This window comes from Eleginops maclovinus, chromosome 4 (genome assembly GCF_036324505.1).
Source record: "Eleginops maclovinus isolate JMC-PN-2008 ecotype Puerto Natales chromosome 4, JC_Emac_rtc_rv5, whole genome shotgun sequence".
Lineage (NCBI taxonomy): Eukaryota > Metazoa > Chordata > Actinopteri > Perciformes > Eleginopidae > Eleginops > Eleginops maclovinus.
This window is the reverse complement of record NC_086352.1, coordinates 29,254,804-29,278,976: the sequence shown is the minus strand read 5'-3', so window position 1 is coordinate 29,278,976 and position 24,173 is coordinate 29,254,804. Positions and strand designations below refer to the sequence as shown.

General features: G+C 39.0%; 3 protein-coding genes across 6 annotated transcripts; 2 read left to right on the top strand and 1 right to left on the bottom strand.

The window, feature by feature from the left end:
* Positions 1-465: 465 nt before the first annotated feature.
* pole3 (polymerase (DNA directed), epsilon 3 (p17 subunit)) lies at positions 466-3,729 on the bottom strand. Its single transcript, XM_063882532.1, has 4 exons — positions 3,306-3,729; positions 2,352-2,437; positions 2,041-2,159; positions 466-1,909 (listed from the first exon to the last, which is right to left on the bottom strand). The coding sequence occupies exons 1-4, from the start codon at positions 3,369-3,371 to the stop codon at positions 1,731-1,733; spliced, it is 450 nt and encodes a 149-aa protein (XP_063738602.1). The 5' UTR covers positions 3,372-3,729; the 3' UTR covers positions 466-1,730.
* A 5,301-nt stretch (positions 3,730-9,030) lies between these two features.
* Positions 9,031-18,593, top strand: kmt5b (lysine methyltransferase 5B). Of its 3 annotated transcripts, none has more exons than XM_063881262.1 (10): positions 9,031-9,423; positions 11,607-11,852; positions 11,937-12,084; positions 12,240-12,405; positions 12,493-12,602; positions 12,807-12,973; positions 13,090-13,109; positions 13,212-13,348; positions 13,971-14,170; positions 14,528-18,593. In XM_063881262.1, exons 2-10 carry the CDS (start codon positions 11,696-11,698, stop codon positions 16,027-16,029), a joined length of 2,607 nt encoding a protein of 868 aa, XP_063737332.1. In that variant the 5' UTR covers positions 9,031-9,423; positions 11,607-11,695; the 3' UTR covers positions 16,030-18,593. The 3 variants fall into 3 exon arrangements, with proteins under 3 accessions (XP_063737332.1, XP_063737333.1, XP_063737334.1); XM_063881263.1 differs by lacking the exon at positions 9,031-9,423 and adding an exon at positions 9,445-9,601; XM_063881264.1 differs by lacking the exon at positions 9,031-9,423 and adding an exon at positions 9,630-9,751.
* A 1,161-nt stretch (positions 18,594-19,754) lies between these two features.
* Positions 19,755-22,061, top strand: LOC134863038 (G2/mitotic-specific cyclin-B2-like). Of its 2 annotated transcripts, none has more exons than XM_063881266.1 (8): positions 19,755-19,934; positions 20,137-20,247; positions 20,403-20,699; positions 20,777-20,935; positions 21,009-21,245; positions 21,439-21,579; positions 21,660-21,770; positions 21,840-22,061. In XM_063881266.1, exons 1-8 carry the CDS (start codon positions 19,908-19,910, stop codon positions 21,948-21,950), a joined length of 1,194 nt encoding a protein of 397 aa, XP_063737336.1. In that variant the 5' UTR covers positions 19,755-19,907; the 3' UTR covers positions 21,951-22,061. The 2 variants fall into 2 exon arrangements, with proteins under 2 accessions (XP_063737336.1, XP_063737335.1); XM_063881265.1 differs by having other exon boundaries at positions 19,766-19,934; positions 20,134-20,247.
* Positions 22,062-24,173: the final 2,112 nt, after the last annotated feature.

The following is a 24,173-nucleotide window of genomic DNA, read 5'->3' as shown; positions in this document are numbered from 1 at the left end:
AGTTGTATCATAAAAAAAGAATGGCCTCTAGATAAAAAAATAAAAAGGCTAGACTGACATTTATGTTCTCTCAGGTCTGGGGAAGACATTACCCATAATGCAACATAACTCATTCAGGTGTGTAAGGCCTGCAGCAGGCTACAGGGGTCTGGTACAGTAGTGTTTGAACTCCAGATTTAACATTTTTAAAGTCAGTTCAGACTAAATGCTCTAGCTGGAGACAGGATTTCTTTTCTGCTTTTAAATCATTAAAGGGCCTTCCAAAGTTGTCCCCTGCAACATGACAAAGGATTCCATTAATTTAAAAATAATTAAACATTTGACTTCAAAATGTCAGATTTGTCATCAAAATGTCATCACTTAAACCGACCTATTTTGTAAATAATCACTCTGACGTATACAATTAAACAAACACATCAAGGGTAAAAGGGTGATTCAGGTCATGAGTCAATGAACAATGCATGCTTTAAATACAAAAGATTTATTGAAAATTTCATCCAGTCATTTACAATTCTAAAAAAATATAAATGGTTCAAAAATTGAACAAAAACAGAGGTGCAGCTTTTTATACTGAGGTCATGTAGTCCATCACAACAATTCAACAAAGTCTTTTAGTACATTAAGCTCTTGGTATTTTGTCTGAGAGTTTCAGTACAAGCACCTTGTTATGGTAAAATACAAAACTGATTTCGTACCAAAAGCTAGTAGTCAAATTTCAGGTCAGGGTTTTTTTTATCAAGAAATGTCCTATTTGAATGTATTTTTATTTTAATTATTTTGGAATAAATAATAGGCAGTTTGTTAACATTTTCATCTTTGAGAGTATCACAGTAATGCTGCCACTATCGAAACATTTCTATGATCATAACTGGACATGTATCAAACTACATTCTATGTTCTCCGTGATATATAACGGAAGCTCACGGGCAAATAATACACATCCTGAAACACTTCCATTAGGAAATTTGACGAAACATGCACATCATTTACAAAGAAACACAGCAAAACAAAATGCTTCGAATGAAAAAAAGCTTCAAGTGTCAGACAGTTGGATAACTTTATAATCCCCAAGTGTACATCACTTAGTTTTCAATGTCCCCCATTTCCGTTTTGTTTGAGCTTCTTGCGGCGTTTCCAGTGTTTGTTTTTTGCAGTTTTAGTATACGCTGCACATGTTTTCTCAAGTTGGTGAAGGTTTTATAAATGCTGCCTATGTGTCGTCAAGTTGGTTAAGATGTTTTTTCATTTGCATGTGTTCTGGAATATTTATTTTATTTTTTGCATCGTTTTTGAAGGAACAGCGCGTTTCTCCTAATGGAAGTGTTTGTAGGCCGTTGTAACATGTTTGCTCATCAGCCACCATAGGATATTGATTGAAAAGCTCATAAACCAATGCATTTAAGTCCAATGAGCCAGAATCAGTCACTTTGAATTTAACTTTCTGTCAACGGACACTTCTTACTGTATGTCCTTTACTGTAAAGAACACTATTTGTATCAAAAATGTGACAGATATATACACAACAAGTAAATAGAAAAAAAGGACGAAATATCAGGAAGTGTGTGACGTAGTTGTAGTTTCATTGTGCTGAAAACAGCAGCTGCCCTTTTTATAATTGAACCTCCACCCATTCATGGCTCACTGAACCTGGATGAATTGATTCAGTTTTGCTCAATGATGACTGAATCACTTGAGCGCAACACGCCGAGAGTGCATTTTTGTTTGTGTCATTAGTTCTCCACATCCTCCTCCTCTGCCTCATTCTCAGCTTCAGGTTCCTCGTCCATGCGCTCCTCCTCCTCATCTTCCTCTTCCCTGCTCTTATCATTCTCAGAGTCGGTCTTCTTCTCTTTGTCTTTACGTTTTTGCTCAGACACCTCTTTCTTTCCTTTCTGGCCCTTCTTGTACACTAGAAAAATAAAAAAAACATTGGTGTATTACGCAAACATTCTGGAAGTCTATATTGTTGGAAAGTGACTGACAGTGAGGATGAGCCTGAAAATTAACATTATATTTTCCCTTTAAAACTGACACACTGACCTTCTAGAGCTTCTCTGAGAGGTTCCAGGAATCGTTCAAACTCCATTTCCTCCATCGCAGATAAAACGTCTCCTGCGTTCAGAGTTTTCCTTTTGGCTTTCATGGCAAAGTTGTTTGCACTGGAACAAAAAACAGAAAAACATTTTTATTGACTTCGAGGTCAAATAAAAAAATGTCACAAATAATCTTCAAGGTGTTAAACCTAATAATGGTACCGGAAAGTTATTATAAGTCAGCTCCATTCTTTTTTCTTGAACTGTTTGTTGTGAAATCAAACAAAAATTGTTTTCAGTGAGTTTGTTTATACTTACCAGGACGTTGCATACAGCACAAACACACTGGCAGCTTGGGATATGGCTCTCCGAGCTTCTTTCGACACATTAACCCCATCTGGGAGCTGTGGGGAAAACAAACGGTGTGGAGTTAGAGCAGGGGTGTCCACACATTTTTCACTGATGGCCACATACAGAAAAAAATGCAAAGGTCTGGGCCAATCACTAGAGTTGAGGTATATTGCCTCTTAAAGTTAGAAGTTAGCTAAATCAATCAAACATAGGTCAATTATTCTTGATAATTGTATATCCTTAAAGAAAGAAAAAAGAGCCTACATCGGGGGAAAATATGAAGGGTATACTTTAAGCTTATTATGCAAATAAGTTATTGGGCTTTTATAGGACTGAGATTTGTTAGAAAAATGTTATCAAATGTATTGACTGTATGCATTTCAAAATTGGGCTTATTAACACTTGAATACTTTGTAATATAGTTTTACATATATTTAAGAAGTACAATGTATGAAAAGCACAAGTTTCATCTGGGGCCATATTTCCATATACTTTCAGTATTTGCTGCGGGGCTTATTAAAACGGAACATGTCAGTTAGAGCATATCTAGGCTGCAGAATTCACTCATTTTTGCAATATAAGTTTTACATCATTATTCACAAACATCTTTGGAAAACATATCAAATTTGATCATAGTGCGATATGTATTCTGGCTCTAATGAAACAAAAACTTATACTGAACATTAACATATATCATTTAGTAACTTTAAGTTTTTTTTTTTTAAATACTTGTACTTAAAATGGTAAATGGTTATTTATTTATGCTCTTCAGTGATACTATTTTCACTTCAGTCAAACATTTGATGACTTGTCAAACGGGATATTTACTGGTAATTTTGCATTTGTATGAACTTTTTTTTTTTTTTACACTAATAGTATTTGTACACTAACGCTCCGAGTATGTCTTGTTTATCCACTCACCGCTTCCTTGATGATGCGGGTGATCACCGCGTTGGGCAGGTTCAGATCTTCGGGTCTCTCCGCCATGTCTCTCGCCGGTTATCAAGTCCTTCACCCTGCCGTGTGCGCTGTCTGGATCCCCGTAACCTCTCGTGCTCACAGATTAGCACTGTTATGTTAGCCTGGAGCTACCTAAATAGCTAGCTAATGTAAGTAGCTTATTCAGCTTCACAGTAATATTTAATAATATTAGTACCACGTTTGAGGAAGACTTTACTATCAGAGTGGTTGACGGATTGGTGTTTCATATATAAGTTCAAACTTTGTTTGAAGCCGCTTGCGTTTCCACTAGATCCGATTTGTTTTGGGACGTTTCCCGCGAAGCTTCCAAGCACGAGCCCTCCTCCGTCAACTTTCAACTATAACCTCTCTGACCACGGCGTAACGTCCGTTTACGGTGCGTAGTTACGTAAACCTTCTTCCTCGTTGGGGTTTATTGGCGGTCGGCAAACAACAATTACGTGCATTACCGCCACATGTGGGACTGGAGTGTGAGGTACTTGACTTTTAGAAAAAAGAAGGGAAAAAAATGATAAAAGAAACTGCGATTACATGTTCTCTTTTATTTCGGTTGACTATTCGGGGGTTTTTTTTGTTGACAAACTGAATTATTTCTCTCCAATCTTCATTCGCAAATTCCCCAAAGTAAAGCTTAGTTTTCCATCAATTAACATCGCCATTTACTAACTTCTCTCGTCGTGCTCATTTGACAGTTTCTGGTGTTTGATTTGATTTAGCCATGTGTGTCCTATTCTTAGATGGGTGACCTTTTCTTCCCTTGGATTCCTGCTCCCTCTTCCATGTTTTTGAATGCGTAGAGCATTCAAAAACATGTCTTCCAGTCCCAGTATTCATGCCAAGTTTTGTATATAAAATATTTTATAATAATTATGTATTTTGCTTTACTTAAAGGTATTTTTATGTCTGTAAACTAAAGTGATTTACATACGCAATGCATCCACAATCTAGGACTACTATCATAAGAGCCCAGTAAATGTTTAATAAAGATGTCCTCTAGTGTCTGTCACATTCTCACACGGACAGACGTCCACAGTAAATTGTTAATCTTTCTGCACCTTGTTCTTACTTTGTCAATACGTTGACAACAGTAAACTTCTCGTGAAATAGAACTACAGCAATCTCGCTACCTTGACCGGTTTGAGGATTGGTCTATAAAACGTAATAGTTACTACTGCACAATCATCAGCAAAAAGGGATTTTCTTATGTTTCGCTCAACATGTTCAAAAATAATTTATATCATTTTATTAACTAACAGTGGACTACACACACTGCCCTGCGGGATTCTGTAGCCTTTACGTTTAATGGAGAATTTGGTACGCCTTAGCGTAGGCTACATTGTCCTCCAGACTCTAAAACAGCAAATCTGACACCCAGTTGTACATTTTACCATTTACACTTTATTATTACATATAAGTTTAATACGAAATTCCCTCTTTCCACAACATGTCGTAAACTTTTTCCACCTTAAAGAACACTGCAATCCTTCTTTCTTTTTTGTTTTGCATGAGCTTTCCTGACTCTAGATTCCAGACAAATGTACTCGCCTTTTCCGAAATCCCCCTTTGAAGAGAAGTTTTTACTTTGTCTCATCAGTATTTCGGAGTGGACGAGATCGGCTGTGTTTCATTTGCATTTTGGAGTGGACATTAAAACATCATTAAAACCATGAGACACCTGAAGTGATGAACTCCCACTTGCCTCGTCGCACATTATTTGCATTGTACAGATGATTAGTAAAACCCAGACCGGACAGACTTTTAGTTTTGTTTACACCTCCATTACTAACAGAGCGGAGAAGGTCAGGAATATTTAGGTGGTTTCCATGGCAGCTGGTTTCCTCGCACATGCAGGAGGTGAAGCAGCCCACACATTGTTAAGCGCTCCGTGGAGTAGGCTATGCAAAGAAAGGTGAACGTCTACTCCCACCAAGTTCAAGCTTCTGTTGCTGCTTTCTAGGCCGAGCTCCAGGATACTAAAGTTTCCTCAGTCTGGCCAACTGTGTTGTCGGAACAATCACTTCCATTGTTTCACCTGACATGTCCACAGTTCGCTGCAGATGTAATTTTTAATTCCCCAAAATGTCCAACCAGATCAATGGTACAAGAGAAATGAATGTTTTAAGTCAAGGAGTAATATTATATCTTGTTCAACAACAATCTACAAATGCACCAATTTCTTTCAGGAGAAAACTAAATAAAGTGGCAGAATCATAACACAAAAAAGCAACCTTTTAATTGGAACTTCGCAAACTTTGAACATGCCTTTAAACTAACCAGAACCCTACAAAAGGACTGAATAAAACATTAAGTACGATTTTCAAAAAACTCCTTAACTCACCAAAAAGGTGTAGGCTAACCGTTTATTAGTTCAACGTTTTGGTACCCATTAAAAGTTTGATTTAAATGAAACATTGCACATATATCAACAATGACAATTAACAACATCAATGTAAATGTGCTCAAAACCTCAACAAATGATTTGCACCTGTCAAATGTGCTTTTTATTCTCAAACTCACAGATGCATATTTATCAGCACGAAAGGATTTGTATGTCCACCTGATGAACATGGGTCGATAATGGGGACAGACTTGCAAAGGCCCCACCACCACTCTAACTTGAAAACAAGACAGATACTCAATAGTTTCTGTATTCATATTGTGTCTCTACAATTTGCCCATTTTTATATTTGTTGTGAGTCTTTTTGCAGCTGTTTTGCATCTGTTTATGTGTCTTTGTGAACACTTTAGGTTTCTTTCTTGTCATTCTGAGTCCTTTACTGGTTGGTATCTGTGGGACTTAGAATCATTTTTGTAGTTGAAGTCTAACAATGAAGGCCAGGGAGCCCTGACACTTTGGGCCCCTGTACCCCATAGTTGTCTATTCTTGCTGTAAGTCCTACATGGCTCTGTTTTTGGTATCCACCAGTGAAATCACTGTGTCTTTAGCTAATGTGGAGCTTTTTAAGAACAGCTGCTGTTAATGTCCAACTCAATCAGCGTTTAGATCGAAACCATGAAATTGTGGGACACTAAACACACACAAAAAAAATCATGACTATTCTTAAAATTACTACTATCATGACTTTCTTCATATTTAAAATGCCTAGTACTGTAGGTACTTCCAAAGCATTATCTTCCAAGTTTTTACTTTCACTCACAGTTTTAACATGGCTTGTGAGGCCATGGTTCAATGTCATTCATATTGTGTGGATTATTAAAATAAAATAACAATGTTTCATCAAAGAAAATAAGCCTTGAAGAGAGTTAAAACAAATAAGAAAAGAGGTGAAACTCAAATAAAATCATAAGTAAACTTAGATGGTCTTTTTTTTAATGGTAAATACAAAGCTTGAGAACTGCTTCTTTTCCATGTCTCCTAAACAGGTTTTCCCATATATTTCTTTCTATAGACTGTCATTGTGGGAATGGTAGTCGATAATTCAGTGAATCAAAGCTTCAGCCACTAGGGTTGGCAATGTTATTTCTACCTTTTTCCATAAAAAAAAAGGCGCTTACAGACGTTACAATTCTCTGAGGGGAAATGCGATTTCAACCTCAAACATCTACAGCAGGGGTTTACAAACTTTTTTCACTGAGGGCCACATACAGAAATAAATACCAAGGGCTGGGCCACTCATTCCAGGTGAAATAGTTGGCCTCATGAGTTAAGTTATAAGTTAGTAACTCAAGCAAATTTAGTTAATGATACTTGATTCTTCACAGCTCTCCATAGGGTTTCATTTATTTAATTACAAAAAGTGTTGGCTCATCCCTTAAAACAGAAGCTTCTGATTGCTTATAATAAGGGGAAATATGAAGAGTGTAGTTCAAGTTCAAGTTCATTTTTTAAAAATCAACTAACATTTGAAAAGTGGGTTTATTAAAACATGAAAACTACTGTGCAATATATGTTTACATACAGTATGTATTTAAGAAGTACAATTTAAGAAAAGTTTCAGGTTGGGGCCATATTCTGTGATACTTCTTGAACTTGCTGAGGGCCAATTCAGAATGGATAACGGCCCACATTTTGCCCCCGGGCCGTAGTTTGAACACCCTTGATCTACAGTATAAAAAAAACCCAAAAAGTCGGTATTTTAACTATTAAATAACTACTTCTATTAACTGCTAAACTTTTTTGATGAGCAATTATATAATAGAACAAAGAAGAAATAGAAAGAGAAAATTGTGCACAGGACCTCAAACATCTAATTTGTTTATATAGTAAAGTTACAAATCACAAATTTGCCTTGTCTTTTGGTGAAAGAGAAAATAAAAATAAAAGAATGAGTATTGAAAAAGTCAAGATTCATAAATATGCAATATGGGTTAGACTAAGTTACATACAAGAGAAGAAAATAAAGAAAAACTGATTGTTTTTGAAAATAAGAAGAATAAAAGCTAAGTGTGAATTTGGATATGAATTATCATTCAAAAATTGTAAATATTATTAGGTTTCCCTTCACATGTTTAACATTTTGAGATACCAAAACAAAGTGGTAAAAGACCTATAACCTATTAAATGACCTATAGATTTATACATTCTGAACTTAAACTACAGCTGCTAAGTTTTTTATTCAAATGTTAAGTATTGTTTTAACTCAGGAGAACACATGATAAATGCAAACTGTTTAAGCCACTGTTTAATTGTATGTCTTGTTTGTTGCTGAAAGCGGATTGTCGAATAACTTATTTCATTATTGTTGTACGTCTGTAGGCCTACTTAAATTAATTGTATACAGTATATAATCAGTCACAGCAGGTCACACTCATGTAAATTGATGTAGGCGTGACGTGGTTGTGTCCTTATAATATACGCTGTTATTGTTCTCTAAAAAAAAATAGCACACATTAGTCACAGTACAACATATGTTTTGATTTCAGTCATAAATGTTCGAGGGGGATATTGCAGCTTGAGGCAAACGTTTGTCTGTTAAATCTGTTGTCCACTATGCATCTAGACTTGACAAATTGGGGTAAGTGTCTTGTTTAAGGGCACATCAGTGAAAGTAAGGAATTCTGAGATGTAATGCATACATCGATTCATAAAAAAGTATACATTTCTTGTAGGTTGTTAACTTTTTGTAATTTAAAAATGATTTGATTATTGAAATATGTCCCAAATGTTTATAATTATGCTAATGCATTGTTGTTTGCTAATATATTTAGCAAATAACTAATACTTCTTCCAACACTGGATAAGCTACTTATTACTTAATAATTGTTTTTAACTTTTGTATATAATAATAATAATAATCATCATCATCATCATCATCAAAATCATCACAATCATAATGAGAAGAATAATTCAAACAGTTATAAAAAAGTAAATTATTTTAAAATAAATATGGTTTGGGTATTCATTAAAGAAAAAATAAGTAACTTCATTAAAGTAATGTCACTAACAATAATTCAATGATGTGGAACAATTAACAATGTCCAATGGGCTGGAAAATCGTATGGTTCTATAAAGGAAGAACTGAAGAACACCATTAACAAGTAATAGGTAAAGAAGAGGGACATCTCAATATCAGTGCAGTATAAGGAATAGGTTATAAGGTCTAGATGTGGTTATAAGTTCACTTGTTCTGTTGAGGTTCTGAATGGTACGGGAGAAAGGCAGGCAGTGTTGTCTGCCCACTACCGTTGGGTTCTTTAGGAAGAGGTTTGTTTATGCAGCACTACTTTTGTGTACATCCGACAATTACTGCCACAAACTAAATAGCATTTTTCGACCTCTTTTTTTGAAAAGAGACCTACGAAAAGTCTAAAACGGCGCTCACTTTTAAAGTTTCATACTATATTCTCAAGTACTGTCTCTCGTTTCGGCCCCGGCAGACGACAACGGCTGCGTTATTTGTTGGATCTATTTTCTTTTGGGGATGGCTGTGCTGCGCCTTTTTCTCCTTCTCTCCGCCATCTTGAATTTTAATGTTAGTTTCTAAAAAAAAAAAAAAAAAATGTGTTTCCTGTGATATTTTTCGTTTAGGGTGTCGTGCCAAATTTGGATGAGTTTGAAGGAGTTTGATTTCGTGATTGTTTTCACAAAATCACATTTGTGAGTATTACGTGTTTGTTCTGCGTCTGTTGTCGAGTGGAGACATTTAAACGCTACCAACGCGTTTCCAAAAATGCTTTCAGCTATCTAACTGCCTGCATTAATGATAAATAATGCCTAGACTGAGACTCTGGTTGTTCTACCCTTTGTACGACTACCGTGGATCGTGTGTACAAGGGTATTGATACACAAACTAACTTTTAATTTGCTTACAAATGATAGATTCAGCCTGCTAAGCTAACTAGCTAATGGTTTCCAAATCAAACAACCCAGGCTAACGCAGTGTGTGTTAGCTTGGGTTAGCCTGCTGTGGTCCTGTGTTTTGCAGGTAACGTAAGTTACAGGGCTGTATGTGCCTCTATCTATTGGCTCCTTGCCTCGAATATTTGAAGCACATACTTTATATTATTATTGTGATAAAGGGCAGCGGTGATGTGTTATTGTCGACTGTTGTTGACTGCTAGCTGACAAAGCTAGTCAGCTCACTGAAGTTAAGTTTGGTGCTAGCTAGCACAAACTAAGCAGTAATGTTAAATAATTCACTAATGTGTTCTCATAATTCCAGGAGACACGTTTTAGTAAACGCTAGCATAATACGGGGTTTTATTATGTGGGTGTAACGTGCTTAATGGAATACTGGAAGCTGCTTGAGATGTTGATGGAATTTATTATGGTGTAGTTTTGTTAAATATCTCCACCCGTGTGATACTCTGTTCCGGTCTTTGTGTTGAAATAGGAGTTATCTGACAGTGTTTTAGTGTGGGTGTGCAACGTCTACTCGGCATGGCACATTGCCGGCGTTTGCTGCAAGCTAACCACCACTACGGCCGAGAATCTCCCCGGCGTCGCCTTCTAATGGTTAGCTCCATGCTAACGGAGTATGCACGGCTATAGAAACGACAGTTAGCAAACAATGCAACGCTATATCTATAACTCTGAGACAATCTCGGCGTCAGCTGCCTTGCGTGGCATTTCCTGATCCCTTGTGGTTTTAAATATGGCTAACGTTAGCTTCTGAGCTAAAAAGAAAAAATGCGAAGATATTTTTTATGCATCGATTTACAAATTAGATGATGCTCATTGCGACGCTATAGCGCATTTGGAAACCACTTCACTCTTATGACAGCAGTATAAATATTTTATGATGTGTTTTATAAGAGTCTTTAAGTGCTTGGGAATGGGTGATCCATGAAGAAACAAAGCGATACTGTATGTGTGATGGCACCAACGTTGCTGTTGGTTGCACTTGACAATAAGCCAGTGCATTATGTGGGGTAAACACTAAGTGGCGCTACAGGATCATTTTAAACTTCATTCCTCAACACATCTTTTCCTGTTTGTGTCCAACCTAGTGGTGTAAGGAAAGTAGTAATACTTCAATGTATACATACTCTGTTATTACGTAAATAAGTACACGTCCTGCATTCAAAAACCCCCTGAAGGTAAAATATAAGAGTCAAAATATACTCCGTAATAATACATATTTTATTACTGGATTATACCAATTCATGTATAAACGTGTTAATTAGGCATATTTTATATACTTCTGGGTATCCTAACTTATATTAATACAACATACTTTGTTTTTGAATTGTATATGTTGACTGAATAATCAAAATTGGCATAGTATCTCGATATAACAAACATTTAATGGAGTAAAAATTACAATATTTTTCATTAGATGTAGTAAAGTAATAGTATAAAGTAGCAGCAAATGGAAACACACTCAAGTCAATTTAATGAGCCTCACGATTGTTCCTGAGTAAATTAACTTTTTGAACTAGTTGCATTCCACCACTGCTTAAATCTACTGCAGTGTAAACAATGACAGTCACCACTTGGGGAACTGACAGGTCACATTTTAACAACAGCTGCCAATTGTGAGCTTGACTGCCTGGAACCTCAACAATTCTAGTTATTTCATATTTAAAAAAGGTGTGGTGCACAATAGTGATTGGGAAATATGCAAAGGTTCATAATATAAAGTATAGACAAACATTAAATTACTTGTCCCCTGTTAGGTGATGAATTGATTTTGTTGGTTGAACAATAGTCATTTTCTGTGTTTGTCGTGGCAGCCTTTGAGCTGGTAACACATCCACCTGCTTTCCATCCCATCCATCTGTCTTGTATAATTAGAATTTGTGTCATCTAGTGACGTTTTGTTTTCGCTATGCTTCCAGGTTTCAAACTGTAGACCATATTCTTCCCCACTCAAGAGTGTTTCTTCATCTCGGAGACTAAATGCAACTGGACCAGGGGGATTGTGGGCATGAAGTGGCTAGGCGAATCCAAGAACATGGTATTAAATGGCAGACGACACGGAAACAAGTTGACCAGCGAGCAACATGTGAGCCAGACTCGCTCCCAGCACTCGCAGCGAGTGTCACTGCGACACAGCAAAAACAGAAGTCGAAGATGTAGCCGCAGTGAGTTACACGTGTTTGTTAACAACTGTGTTCATACTTCATTTGGCACATGCCCTAACACCAGGCTTGGTTTGGTGTTTACAGGGTTTAATGCAGCCAGCCTGGAGGCAGAGAGGCGCTATGTGCCCTCGTCAGGAATGACTGCCAAGGAGTTGTGTGAGAATGATGACCTGACCACAAGCCTCATTCTGGATCCATACCTGGGCTTTCAAACTCACAAAATGAACACCAGGTCAGCAGCTATATCACAGTGTAACTGATGATGCTGTAGCCTATTCCCACTCCTATAAAAGCATTATTATTGATTGTCCTGGATTAGGCTGTATGTTATTTTAGGTTTTTGTATTTGTGTTCCATTTGATTCATTCCCTTAATTTATCCCTGCAGATTTCGACCACTTAAGGGAAGACAAGAAGAGCTTAAGGACATCATCGAGCGCTTCAAGAAACACGACAACTTGGAGAAAGCTTTCAGAGCTTTGACGACAGGAGACTGGTCTCGAAATCAGTTTCTCCACAAGACGAAAGCTCAAGAAAAGCTCTTCAAGCAACATGTAAAAGAACATATTCCAAGATTTCCTGTGCTTTTTATTTTTCCTGAATCACAGACAATGACTTGACTAACTTTATGTTTTGCACAGGTATTTGTGTATCTGCGGATGTTTGCCACAGACAGCGGTTTTGAGATTCTGCCTTGTAATCGGTATTCATCAGAGCAAAATGGAGCTAAAATTGTTGCAACAAAGGAATGGTGAGGACGTGCTGCCACCTCTAATTTCTGATTATAACAGCACCACTAGTCCATGAGCTAATTGCATTAGCCCCCACTTGCTAAATGCGTATGACTCTTACAATTTGACTTTTTTGATGCATGAATATAAAACCCCCACCGGAGGTAATGCAGCCCATTTATGCATTGTTTAATAAACGTTTCCTACCATGTGTTCTTTAACAGGAAGAGAAATGACAAGATCGAGTACCTGGTGGGATGCATTGCCGAGCTTTCAGAGAGTGAGGAAAACATGCTGCTCCGGCACGGGGAGAATGACTTCAGCGTCATGTATTCAACCCGAAAAAACTGTGCGCAGCTCTGGCTGGGACCAGCTGCGTTCATCAATCACGGTACGAGTCCATATTGTTTGTCATTGTCAACATCATGAGAGGCCTCAGGGAAATGTTATTGTTAAATACATAATTTATGATCTCCACTAATTTCTTTGTTTTCCTTCCTTATTCAGATTGTCGACCAAACTGCAAGGTAGGTTCTCTAGAAAACCTATCTTTTAGGGAAAAAAAGTCTTGATTATCAGTTTTTTGTTCAAGCTCCTGTTAATAATCACATTTTTATTTTTCTGTTCAGTTTGTATCGACAGGACGGGACACAGCCTGTGTGAAGGTTTTGAGGGACATTGAACCAGGAGAGGAAATCTCTTGTTACTACGGAGACGGGTTTTTCGGGGAAAACAATGAATATTGTGAATGCTATACATGTGAACGGTAAGTGGATACATTAGTTGCTTTGAGCTAAAACGTAAAAACGTAATCTCGAACTTTATCACAATGTACAGCGAGCCGGTCGTGATTCAAAACCCTGAAGCAAACTGCTCACCTTGTCAGGGTAGATCAATAATGACCGGATGAATCTATGTGATTGTGCTATTTAAACAACTATTTACTAAATCAATCAATCATTTTGCACCACATATTGATTTGAAATGTGCTTCTATTGCTTCCATTAATAACTATATTCCTTTAGTTCGCAATCAGAACTGCACATATAGCCTAAAAGGAGATAATGGTCTGTTATTTCCTTTGTCATAATTAACCAATCCCAATTGAGTAACATGCAATGCCTTGGAATAAACAGTATTATTTTTGGGATAAATATTATTATTAGTATTTTGTTATTTTTCAGCAAAAATGTTTACACAAATAATAGACGTTAACAGTAAATAATAATTCAAAAGAGAAAATTAAAATAAACATAAATTATTTAAAACTATGTAAATGGAAATGTGAAATTGTGAAATGGTTTTATTAATAGTATCATAAATCACAAGTTCATTCCCAAATATTTAAAAATAATTTGCTCAGCTATTCACTTTTTTTTTTGTTGCAGACGAGGCACTGGTGCTTTCAAATCCAAAGCTGGGCTGCCAGTGGAAGTGCCAGTGATCAACAGCAAGTACGGGTTGCGGGAGACGGACAAGCGTCTCAACAGGCTGAAGAAACTGGGGGAAGGAAACCGGAGCTCAGATAGTCACTCTGTGGGCTCCCACACCGACGTTGACTCTCAGGAAATGCCAAAAACACATCAATGTAAGAGCTCCCTAAATATTCAATGCTGTTGCCATAGTTACTGCATGGGTTCAAATCCCAAACTCAAAAACTTGGGACAGAGAACAAATCCCACCTACCAGCGTGTCGTGGTAAAGGTAGCATTCTACTAAAGATTAGATGTAATTCTGTATCGTGATGAACAACCAGTCTTTATTTTAGGACTTCTTGCTGTCATTATTCAGTATTTTATCATTCTCTCTGAAGTTATAGTTTTAATTATTAATGTTGGCTCTGAGTCACTGTTCATTCTGTAAATATCACCCACCCAACAATGCAGGCAGGTTTTTTGAAATGTTATAAATATGTTATGCGCAACATTTTATCTTTATCTACCAGCTGCCAGAAAAAGAACATCCTCTTCTGGCCTGAAGTATAAAAACAGGACTCAATCCAGACAGACTTTGTCAAGAGCCCTTACTACCTCATGTTCAAAACAAGGTCGTGTAAACAATAACAGGGTACCAAAGAGACTAAAATCCCCATCCAAGCCTTCACTAAGTAAAGTCCAGTTGCGGAGTCGCAGGAGGGGTGCAGAGCCCAAGGCCTTGGCCAAAGGAGAGACTTGCCAGCTGGGTCTCAGGGACTCAAAAGTGTCGCTGTGTAAAGGCGTCACTGTGAAGAAGGAGAAGGATGGACAGGAGCTGGTGCAGCAGACATTGGGCCAGCGGGGCTGCCTCACCCGTCATGCTGCCAAGGAAAATGGCAATCTACAACATGTGCAAGGTAGTGAGGGCAGTCAGTGTTCGACGTACAGAACTCGCAGGTCTACAAGGACCCTGGTAACAGCCCAGGACGCTGCAGCTGGCGTTAAGCTAGAGCCCAGTGCTATGGACGGCTTGAGCCCAGTCCCTGGTGGAGTGGTCATTAAAACAGAGCCAGCTGACATGGAGGAGTACCTCCACCATGGTGTAGGACTGGAGCAACCATCGTTAGACTCTGGCTATGCCAGAAGAAGCTCATGCACCAGGCGGAAACGGCCAACACGGACAATTAAATGTGAGGACTCGTACGACGAGCCGTTCATGCCGGTGGCTGCTAGTCACAACACTAACTTCTCAGACTGTGGGAATGTCGTGTTGAACTTCGCCGACCGGCATAGGGACTACAACGGGGTTTCCAACGGCAGCAAATCCCTTCGCAGGGACAGAGACAAGGGCAAGAGTGGTTGCCGGTCACAGGACAAGGTGAAAAAGAAGCGTCAGATCACACGATACGACGCCCAGCTGATCCTGGAGAACAACACAGGTATCCCCAAACTGACCCTCCGCCGGCGGAGGGACAGCAGCAGTAGCAAGACCAACGACGCCAAGGACCCCATTGGCTCCTCCAACCTCTCTGCCTCTTCGGTCAACTCGGCCTCTTCCAGCAAAATCAGCATCAAGTTCAGCAAGGACCATGACAAGGACAAAGGCAGCTCATACATAGCCAAGCTGAATAACGGCTTTGCCCCCGGGGTCCACAGCAACTCCACCAAGCTGAAGATCCAGCTGAAGAGGGAGGACGACGCACGGAGGATATCCCAGACCAAGGCAGACCAGATGTCCTTTAACGGGGACATGGGCCAGAGTCTGGAGTCCAGGAATGGTGGACATCGGACTCAAAAGGTCATGGCAGAGCCCTCGTCGTCATCGTCATCATCATCATCGTCGTCTTCAGACGAGGACACGGACGACGAGGAAGAGGAGGATGACGATGACTACTTCGACAATGAGTTCGAAGATGATTTCATTCCACTTCCTCCAGCGAAGCGCCTCCGACTCATTGTGGGAAAAGACTCGATAGACATCGATATCTCCTCCAGGAGGAGAGAGGATCAGTCCCTGAGGCTCAATGCATAAGCTGTGGAGCTCATCACTCCCACCTTTCCCCTGTAAATAAAGATGACTCGCTAATCAACTGTTGTGTTGATGTAAAAGAAGTACAGTAATTTAAAGAAAAAAGAAATTGCTGAAAAGTTAAAATTTGAATGAACGTTACTAAAAGGTGCTGTTGACCTAAAACAAATGTCTGTTATTCACCTATGTTTATCATTTAGTTTCAATATGAGTTTTTTTTAAAGCAAATACTCAAATTAAGAAATAGTTTAACGACCAACTCCATTTTCCTGCATTTTGGCCCTGTCTACATGAATACAGATCATTTTGGAAACTGATTTTTTTTGCTCACGTTTTGCTCTCCTCCCCATGCAAACAGAACATTCAGTCACTTAAACAGAGATTTTCTAAAACTGTGGTTACTGTGTATCCATGATAAACGTAGTGTTTGAGAAATAAAGCTTTGTGTAATGAGCATGCGCGTGAAACAATGGCGGACTAACTGTCGGCTTTTGTAAAGTAACACTAAGCAGCAAACCCACCTCATTGTGCATCCCCATGTATGTTTTCCATTCACAAGACAAACTCGCTGCACATTCTTCTTAGCTGGTATTCGACGCATCGTTGACACAGCCTTGGTCGCCACCTATTGGTCCGACAAACATTTTGAGTTGTTTTGCGGAGGAGGTAGTTTGTGAACAAAGGCCAGATGGACAGCTTTTATTTTTTAAACTCAAGGTAAAATATACGTCTACATTTAGACAGAGCCAAAAAAAGTGCATTCTGCGCTATATGAAAACGACAGGAAGTGGTCCTCTTTATTGTTTCTGAATAATCTGGCCTCATCCTAACTGAAAAAGAAATGAGCATTTGTTTTAAGTTCAACTCTTCCTTTAAGTGAATGCACTTGTTATATTCATAATGGACATGGATATTGTAGAAAGTGTACAGTATGGTGACTATCCCCCTCTGTCTCATAGGCAGGTTTCTATTGACCTTTTGATTTCTGTCTCATAGTTTGTAATCTTTTGTGTGGAGAACCATGCAGTGTGGCGCGGTTTCTCCGGAGGCATTATAAGAACAGTCAGTCAGTTCATTTGGATTCAGGTGCCATGTTCTCATTATCCCAGTAGTTCTCCTGGTTAAAAGAACCACTTGAATTTCATGAATTATCAACATTATTTACTGTGTAAGTTAATCACGTGTCTCTCTGTAGAGTTCAATCATGCAATTTTAAGCCTTTAAACAAATATGTGCTATTGTGTTTTTCACCATAGAAGGAGAAGCAAACTGTTTTATATATGTTATTAACATGCATCAAAATGTGCTACCTACCACTTTGCAGTAACATTATGCATGTGTTTGTTTAGTTTGCCTGCAGTTGTCGCACATTCACGACACAAACGACACGATGGAGTTGCACAATGTTTTTTCTTTCCAGTGAATCGACTCCACAGCGCTGTAAATTAAGCTGCAGAAATCCAAGAAATAAAAGCACACAATTTTTATAATCAGTCGAGGAATAAATGGATGGGCTTTGTCTTTGGAGCTACTGTGATAATGGTAACATGGCACACATGGTAGTTCAAAGGTAAATCAAACCAAATCCATACATTGAGGCTACCTAAATGTGTTTTTTTTGTTTTGTTTTTTTGTTCTGAAAAGTAATGTACAGAAAGACTGGCTCGTCCCTCAGATTTATTTTCTCTAAATGTCCACTGTCACTTCTTATTAATCAGAAGTCAACAAAGATGTCCGTCTACACTAAAATCACATTGTCTGAAATGTTAGGGTAGAGTCATGTATTCTTTTCTCTATGGTGCTACTTTTGTTTCCTCGTCATCTTTGTTTGAGTTTCTGTCCTGTGTGACTCCTTACTGGTAGATGGTGGCAGCATTAACTTCAACAGGCCCAAAAATTCTGTAACACATGTTATCAGTTGTTTGTAGCCTTTTTTTTTGCAGAAACTTTAAGAAACTGTCTATCCTACAGCATTAGGTGCCTTAACAAATAGCTTTTTGACACATTACCACCAAATTTGAAGAATCAATGAAAAGTGACAATGCTAAAGCCATCTGCTCCCCCCTTGAAATTATTGAAAGTCCGCCGTCAGTCCTTCTGTATATTATTTTATTTGTGTTGTGTGGAAGTTAATGAACTGTCTAATAGATTCAAGGGATCAACAGAGTTTGAATGTTAACCCACTTCTCCTTGTGTTGAATATGTACTGTTCATATCACCAGCAGATAATCACCGTTCTGATCCTGGCTCAGTTCCCCCCTTTGTTGGACGTCTCCATCCTACACTGTAAACTGTTCCAGGTGTACCGTCTGTGTGGTCTTTGTCCAATAGACAGCTGTCAAGATTCCCAATTGATTCAAAAAGTTAAAGCAAAAAAACAAAAAAAAAGGAAAAACAAATGTGAATAGTTTGCGGACATTTTAGCGTGTAACGTGGGTAGTGGGAAACGTAAAGAGAATTAAAAATGGACAGTGCGTATATTGTCCGATATGTAAATCATGTGAACACATCTTGTACTTATTTAACAGTTTTGAATACTTGAAAACTATATAAAGTTTCTTTGTGAATCTTGTTTCCGGAGCCTGTTTTGAAGTCGGCTGGATGTTGATGTCCAAGTTTGGCTTTTAATGTGTTCGGTGTCTATATAAATTTAACATATCTATTGTCAACAAATCCCATGAATAGACCAACACCAGCAATGTGTCACATTGGTTAATACTGAAGACACACACGGTTGAAAACAGCTTACAGATTTGTTGGGGACTATTTTAAGGTGCGGATGAATTCACATTTGGTGGTATGTGAGTATTTATGGCAGCAGGACAGTGTTTGTGGATATTCAGTGTAACCTGGATTATATCACCATAGTTTTCATTTAAAAGAATCAGACTTTAATATTTTAACAAACTTTACCAGTAGTTTCAGTTTGAACGGGAGAGAGTGGCAAATTGTGATTTGTATTTCGGTTTCTCTTGGCAACATCTGTGATCACATAAACAGGTAAGCTCCAGCACATGAAACTTTACTGCATACATACTTTATAGTTTGTTCATTTTGTTTTGTAGTTTTGGTAAACAAAAAAACATTTGTATGGCAACCTTAGAGTAGGTACAAAAGTTCATTTGAACCAGTCTTGTTTAACCAGCAGTTTGCATCTTCCAAGTGTTTTCCTGATCTTGCAGGATGCAGGTTTTTACCATCTGCCCTGGGACAACAACTTCTTGGCAGATGTTCACAGATTCCTTTGGCCTTTTACAGTCACACACAGAGCCCAGTTTTTTAATCAACAGCACAACCAACATGCTATTCCTTTCTCCTCACTGTATAAACTATGCATCCATTTCTAATTTTTACACAATTATATTTTGTAAAAAAATCTGTTTTATAAATCATACTATAATCATTTTAAAGTAGCATTCAATTGAAGTATTCAAATTGTGTAGGAAAATTGTAGCAAAGTACATTACTTAGAACAGTGTGTACAAGGGGCATGATAGGCTACTGGTTTTAAATGACAGGCCAATCAACGTCATTCTAAATTAACTAAAACTTGTAACCCATTGTAGATTAACAATGCTAGCTATTCATGCGTATACTTTATTACTTAACAAAACATATTTGTGTTATTTTCTGAATTTAAATATCACCAGGATTCTACCTTTGACCTCATGCTGGGCTGAAAAGCCAATCAGGAGCGTCCTATTGAAGCAGCATCCAATCGGATTAGACGGAGCGCTATTTGAAAGCCGCTTGCCTCTGTCTTGTTTACCTGCTGAAATCGGTGTTCAAGGAGCCTGTTTGTAAATCGTGCTGTTTGGTGCTAAAAACATATCATCGTATTTTCTTGAATCTGTTTGGCCTCGTTGCTGCCGACTTTAAACATGTCTTCTGTTGGAGTTCGTGCTGTGGTGAGTAAACTTGAGTTATTTCACTGTTTTACTGCCTGTAACGTCAATTGTTTGCGAAGCAGCTGCTGTTAGCTTCGCCAGCCAGCATTAGCGTCTGCTCCTTGGCCTGGCTTTTAGTTTGCCGTAGCTTTTATTTAATTACATGTGTAGTACTTAAGCTTCTTCGTAGTTTGTGATTTTGTTCCCTTTTCTCTTAAAGCAGCTCCCAGCCGCAGAGAACCCCGTGAGGATGGTTAAAGCCACCGCGGGTGTGAGGAGAGCTGCTCTCGGAGAGATCACCAACTTTAAAGCAGCAGCAGCAGTCAACACCAAGGTAAGTTATTTCATCATAGAAGAACAGTTTGGGTCAGCTACTGCTCTCCATGTTGTTTCACACCTCCTTTTTTTTTTAGCTCTATAAAGTTTTATTTGAGCCAAAAATAACAAAAGGATGATTTCTGCTACTTTAACATAAACTTGTATCATCAGAGGACGGGCCCTGCCAAAGCTTCATCCAAAGCCTCAGTGAAAGCCTCCAGTGCCCCTAAAGCTGTGGTGCACCCTATGGCCCCAGCACCGGCCCCTGCAGATCCCCTCCCCACAGTCTCAGAGGAGTCCGCTGATGTGTCCATGAAGGAGGAGGAGGAGGCGGCAGAGGAGGAGCTGTGCCAGGCTTTCTCTGATGCGCTGCTCAATGTGCAGGATGTTGACGAGGAGGACGCAGACCTGCCGCAGCTCTGCTCAGAATATGTCAAAGATATCTACAACTACCTGCACGTCCTGGAGGTAATTCACGCCTCCATCAGACATGCTCTCTTCTCCCACCCTGCATTGCTTAGTGTTACATCGGTTTGTCTCTACAGGTGGAACAGGCTGTACGACCCAACTACATGCAGGGTTATGAGATCACTGAACGCATGCGTGCTCTCCTGGTGGACTGGCTGGTCCAGGTGCACTCCAGGTTCCAGCTGCTGCAGGAGACTCTGTACCTCACAGTTGCCATCTTGGATCGATTCCTCCAGGTAAGAACTGTCTAAACTGTCTTTGTGTTTGAAACTTGTGAGCTGTTTTCTAATCTCTGCCGCTGTGCTGTAGGTCCAGCCGGTCTCTCCCAGGAAGCTGCAGCTTGTCGGTGTGACGGCTATGCTGTTGGCCTGTAAATATGAGGAGATGTACGCCCCAGAGGTGGGAGACTTCGCCTACATCACAGACAATGCTTTCACAAAGGCTCAGATTCTGGAGATGGAGCAGCTGGTTCTGAGGACCCTCAACTTTGAGCTGGGACGCCCTCTTCCTCTGCACTTCCTCAGACGGGCTTCCAAAGTGGCTGATGTGAGTTGTGGATTTGTTTGGGACGCTACTTTTAGCGTTGTATGCTTCCACCCAAATTTCTTTACTCTTAAAATGTGCTAGGTCTGCAGCCTAATGCATACAAACTAGCATTCTAGACGTTTCTGCTAAATCCACTGGCAACAATGTGTACAATGTGTCTTAAGACTGTACTGGATGTTGTTTTGTGTCTCAGTCTGATCTAGAGAGACACACGCTAGCCAAGTACCTGATGGAGTTGACGCTCCTTGACTACAACATGGTGCACTATCGGCCCTCTGAGATCGCTGCCGCTGCTCTCGCGCTCTCCCAGCTGCTCCTTAAAGCCCTGCCCTGGGTGAGTGTGATGGCATTAAAGGGGCATCTATGCTTAAAATGTGTAATTGTCCTGATGTTAATTATTCTGTCTTGTCTCAGTCGCCTACGCAGCAGCACTACTCCACTTATGACGCCGCCCACCTGAAGCCCATCATGCAGCACATTGCCAAAAATGTAGTGATGGTCAATGAAGGGAAGACAAAGTTCCAGGTGAGTCTACAACAATGTAGAAGCATTAAGGATTTGCTTTTAGCAAAATAAAACAATTTTCGTCTGCAGGCTATGAAGAACAAGTACTCGAGCAGCAAGCTGATGAAGATCAGCCATATTCCTCAGCTGAAGTCGTCCATCATCAAGACCATGGCGGTCACTCTGCTCAGCAATCCTTGAACTTTTACACTGTGTCATCGGAGGACATTTCACTTGCACTTTATGTATTATTGATTACAATCTGTGGATGAACTTTAGTACTTTTTTAATAAAATGTTTTTAAAATTTTAATTTGAGCATTGTGGTTTTGTTCATGGCTTTTGTGCAATACATTTTTAGTGTCAAATATTTGTTGGCTACCAGATTGCTTCCAGTGCACTTTTAAATGTGAAGTAGCCTCTCAGAGCCTTCTGTTTTTAAAGAGGGTATATGCACATTTTTACGTTATCTATTTGTATTTTGTGACTGCTGTGACATGTTTCCTGTAATGTTCAAAAAAGTCTTTTTTTTTCTTTCTCATGACCTTTTGCAGCCTTGGTTTTTTTCTGCTTGGTTAGCTGGCTGGTTGTTGGGTTGGTCAACCACTTGGAGATGTCCCGTCCTGTCCCGTCCCTTAGCCTATCACAAAAGAACTTTAGCCAATAGAAGTGCGAGTATTTCATAGTGTTTTCAATGTTACGGAAGTAAAGAAAATAGTCCAATGACACTCTCGGGCATGATGGGGGGTATTGTGTGGGAAAACTCCCTTTGTAGGGAACATGGTGGGTTCTTAAACTTTGCAGACCATTTGCATGCACAAACATAACACGTACCCAAAAAGTATATTGGGCCTCTTAAGGCGAGCTTTCCTAGTTTTAAGCCAGTTGTTTCCCTTAGATTTTAAACAAGGAACTTGACTATCTTCCCTCTGGCATAGAATCTTACCTCCATAGAGTGGTTTTGAACTGGACTTAAATGCTGAACTTTGACACTATCTCATCTGCTTTGTGGGTCAAAGAGGTTTTCTTGTAAAATGTGCCTGGATGCAGTAGAAAATCCTGGCTTTTTTTTCTTTTACCTGTGTATTGTGAAGTACTAAATATTTGACATGCTTAATAGGATAAGGACTTATTCATAAGGCGTCAGTGTCTGACATTACTTTGAAGCTTTCCTATGTACTCTTTTTTAATTTATTTTCCAGTTCAGAATTTCATCACAGGATGGATATAGAAACACACATTGGCAATGTGTTCCAGTCTTGTGGTTGCAATATCTTAGGAATGCATTGAGGGAATTTCTTTTCAAATTTGGAACAACCGTGATTAGATTTTGGATAATAAAGGTCAGTGACCTCTCAACGACACATGTGGGCCCTAACTCAAGAAGGAATTTGCCCATTATGACAATTTCAGACTTGTGTAATAGCCTAAGTATTGACATTTGGGACAGCCAAGGTTGGGAACTGCAACCAGACTGGTTTGCAGAATCGTACAATCCTGATTCTGTGATTTATTATACTTTCCCATCTGTTGTAGTACTCCACTCCTGTGGACTACTGTGAATTCAGTGGAGTTCCCCGTTTAGTAAAGCTCAAATATCTGGGTACTTCACTCTGACTGTGACGTGTGATGTTTCTTTTGTGGTTAAGTAGAAGAAGAAATAAATGAGGCCACTGATGTGATGCAACCACTAGAATGATTCCCTAGTGTGAGGTCCCAGTGTCATTAATCCACAGCGTCACTCGTCTGTCATGAAACCATCTGAAGTCCGAAAGAAGCTGTCTTCTGTTTTTGCGTTGTCCAAAGCGTGCAGCAGCGTCACACATTACTCACAAAGACGGTTAGCTCACGCAGAATAATGCCATTTATAGTCCTGCGTTCCCTCGCACACTGAGCTGGACTGACTGTGTGTCCTGGTGTGTGGAGGAGCATTGTACTCGTCAGACTGACTCTGACTTCACCACTACCCCCCCCCCCCCCCTCCTCCTCCTTACCACTGACTGAATGGTGCTGAGCAGCAACACAACAAACATATCACATCTGTTTGTAGAAAAAGGTTAGAGAAAGTTTTTATGCAAATAGTAAGGGTTCTACTGTTCAATAATATTTGTTATATCTTGTTAGGTGTTTATAGGCTAATTTCAGTCTTTTCAGAAACTTAAATTTCACTGACCAAAAAATAAATATAATATTATTTCTCAACTTGACTTTTATTTCTGTGCAGTGCAGGCTTTGAAACACAATTGAAACATTAGAAAATGTAGCTTTATAAATGTAATGCCTGATTTAAAAATACTTCATTATATTTTATCATTAAATTATACTTACTAACACCTTAATGTTAAAGCAGGATTGTATTGTTGAAGTGGATTATTTTGTCAGTTAATGAACGGTTTTTTTTTTTTTTAATAGTGAGAAATGCTGT

Bases quoted from the DNA above. Each gene is read 5' to 3' on its own strand.
- pole3 (XM_063882532.1), bottom strand. From the start codon at position 3,371: ATGGCGGAGAGACCCGAAGATCTGAACCTGCCCAACGCGGTGATCACC. The intron at 2,438-3,305 runs GTGAGTGGATAA...TTTTCCCCACAG, and splicing joins CCCGCATCATCAAGGAAGCG to CTCCCAGATGGGGTTAATGT. The intron at 2,160-2,351 runs GTAAGTATAAAC...TTTTTGTTCCAG, and splicing joins GTGCTGTATGCAACGTCCTG to TGCAAACAACTTTGCCATGA.
- kmt5b (XM_063881262.1), top strand. From the start codon at position 11,696: ATGAAGTGGCTAGGCGAATCCAAGAACATGGTATTAAATGGCAGACGA. The intron at 12,085-12,239 runs GTCAGCAGCTAT...TTATCCCTGCAG, and splicing joins ACTCACAAAATGAACACCAG to ATTTCGACCACTTAAGGGAA. The intron at 13,349-13,970 runs GTAAGTGGATAC...TTTTTGTTGCAG, and splicing joins GAATGCTATACATGTGAACG to ACGAGGCACTGGTGCTTTCA.
- LOC134863038 (XM_063881265.1), top strand. From the start codon at position 19,908: ATGTCTTCTGTTGGAGTTCGTGCTGTG. The intron at 20,936-21,008 runs GTAAGAACTGTC...GCTGTGCTGTAG, and splicing joins TCTTGGATCGATTCCTCCAG to GTCCAGCCGGTCTCTCCCAG. The intron at 21,580-21,659 runs GTGAGTGTGATG...GTCTTGTCTCAG, and splicing joins TCCTTAAAGCCCTGCCCTGG to TCGCCTACGCAGCAGCACTA.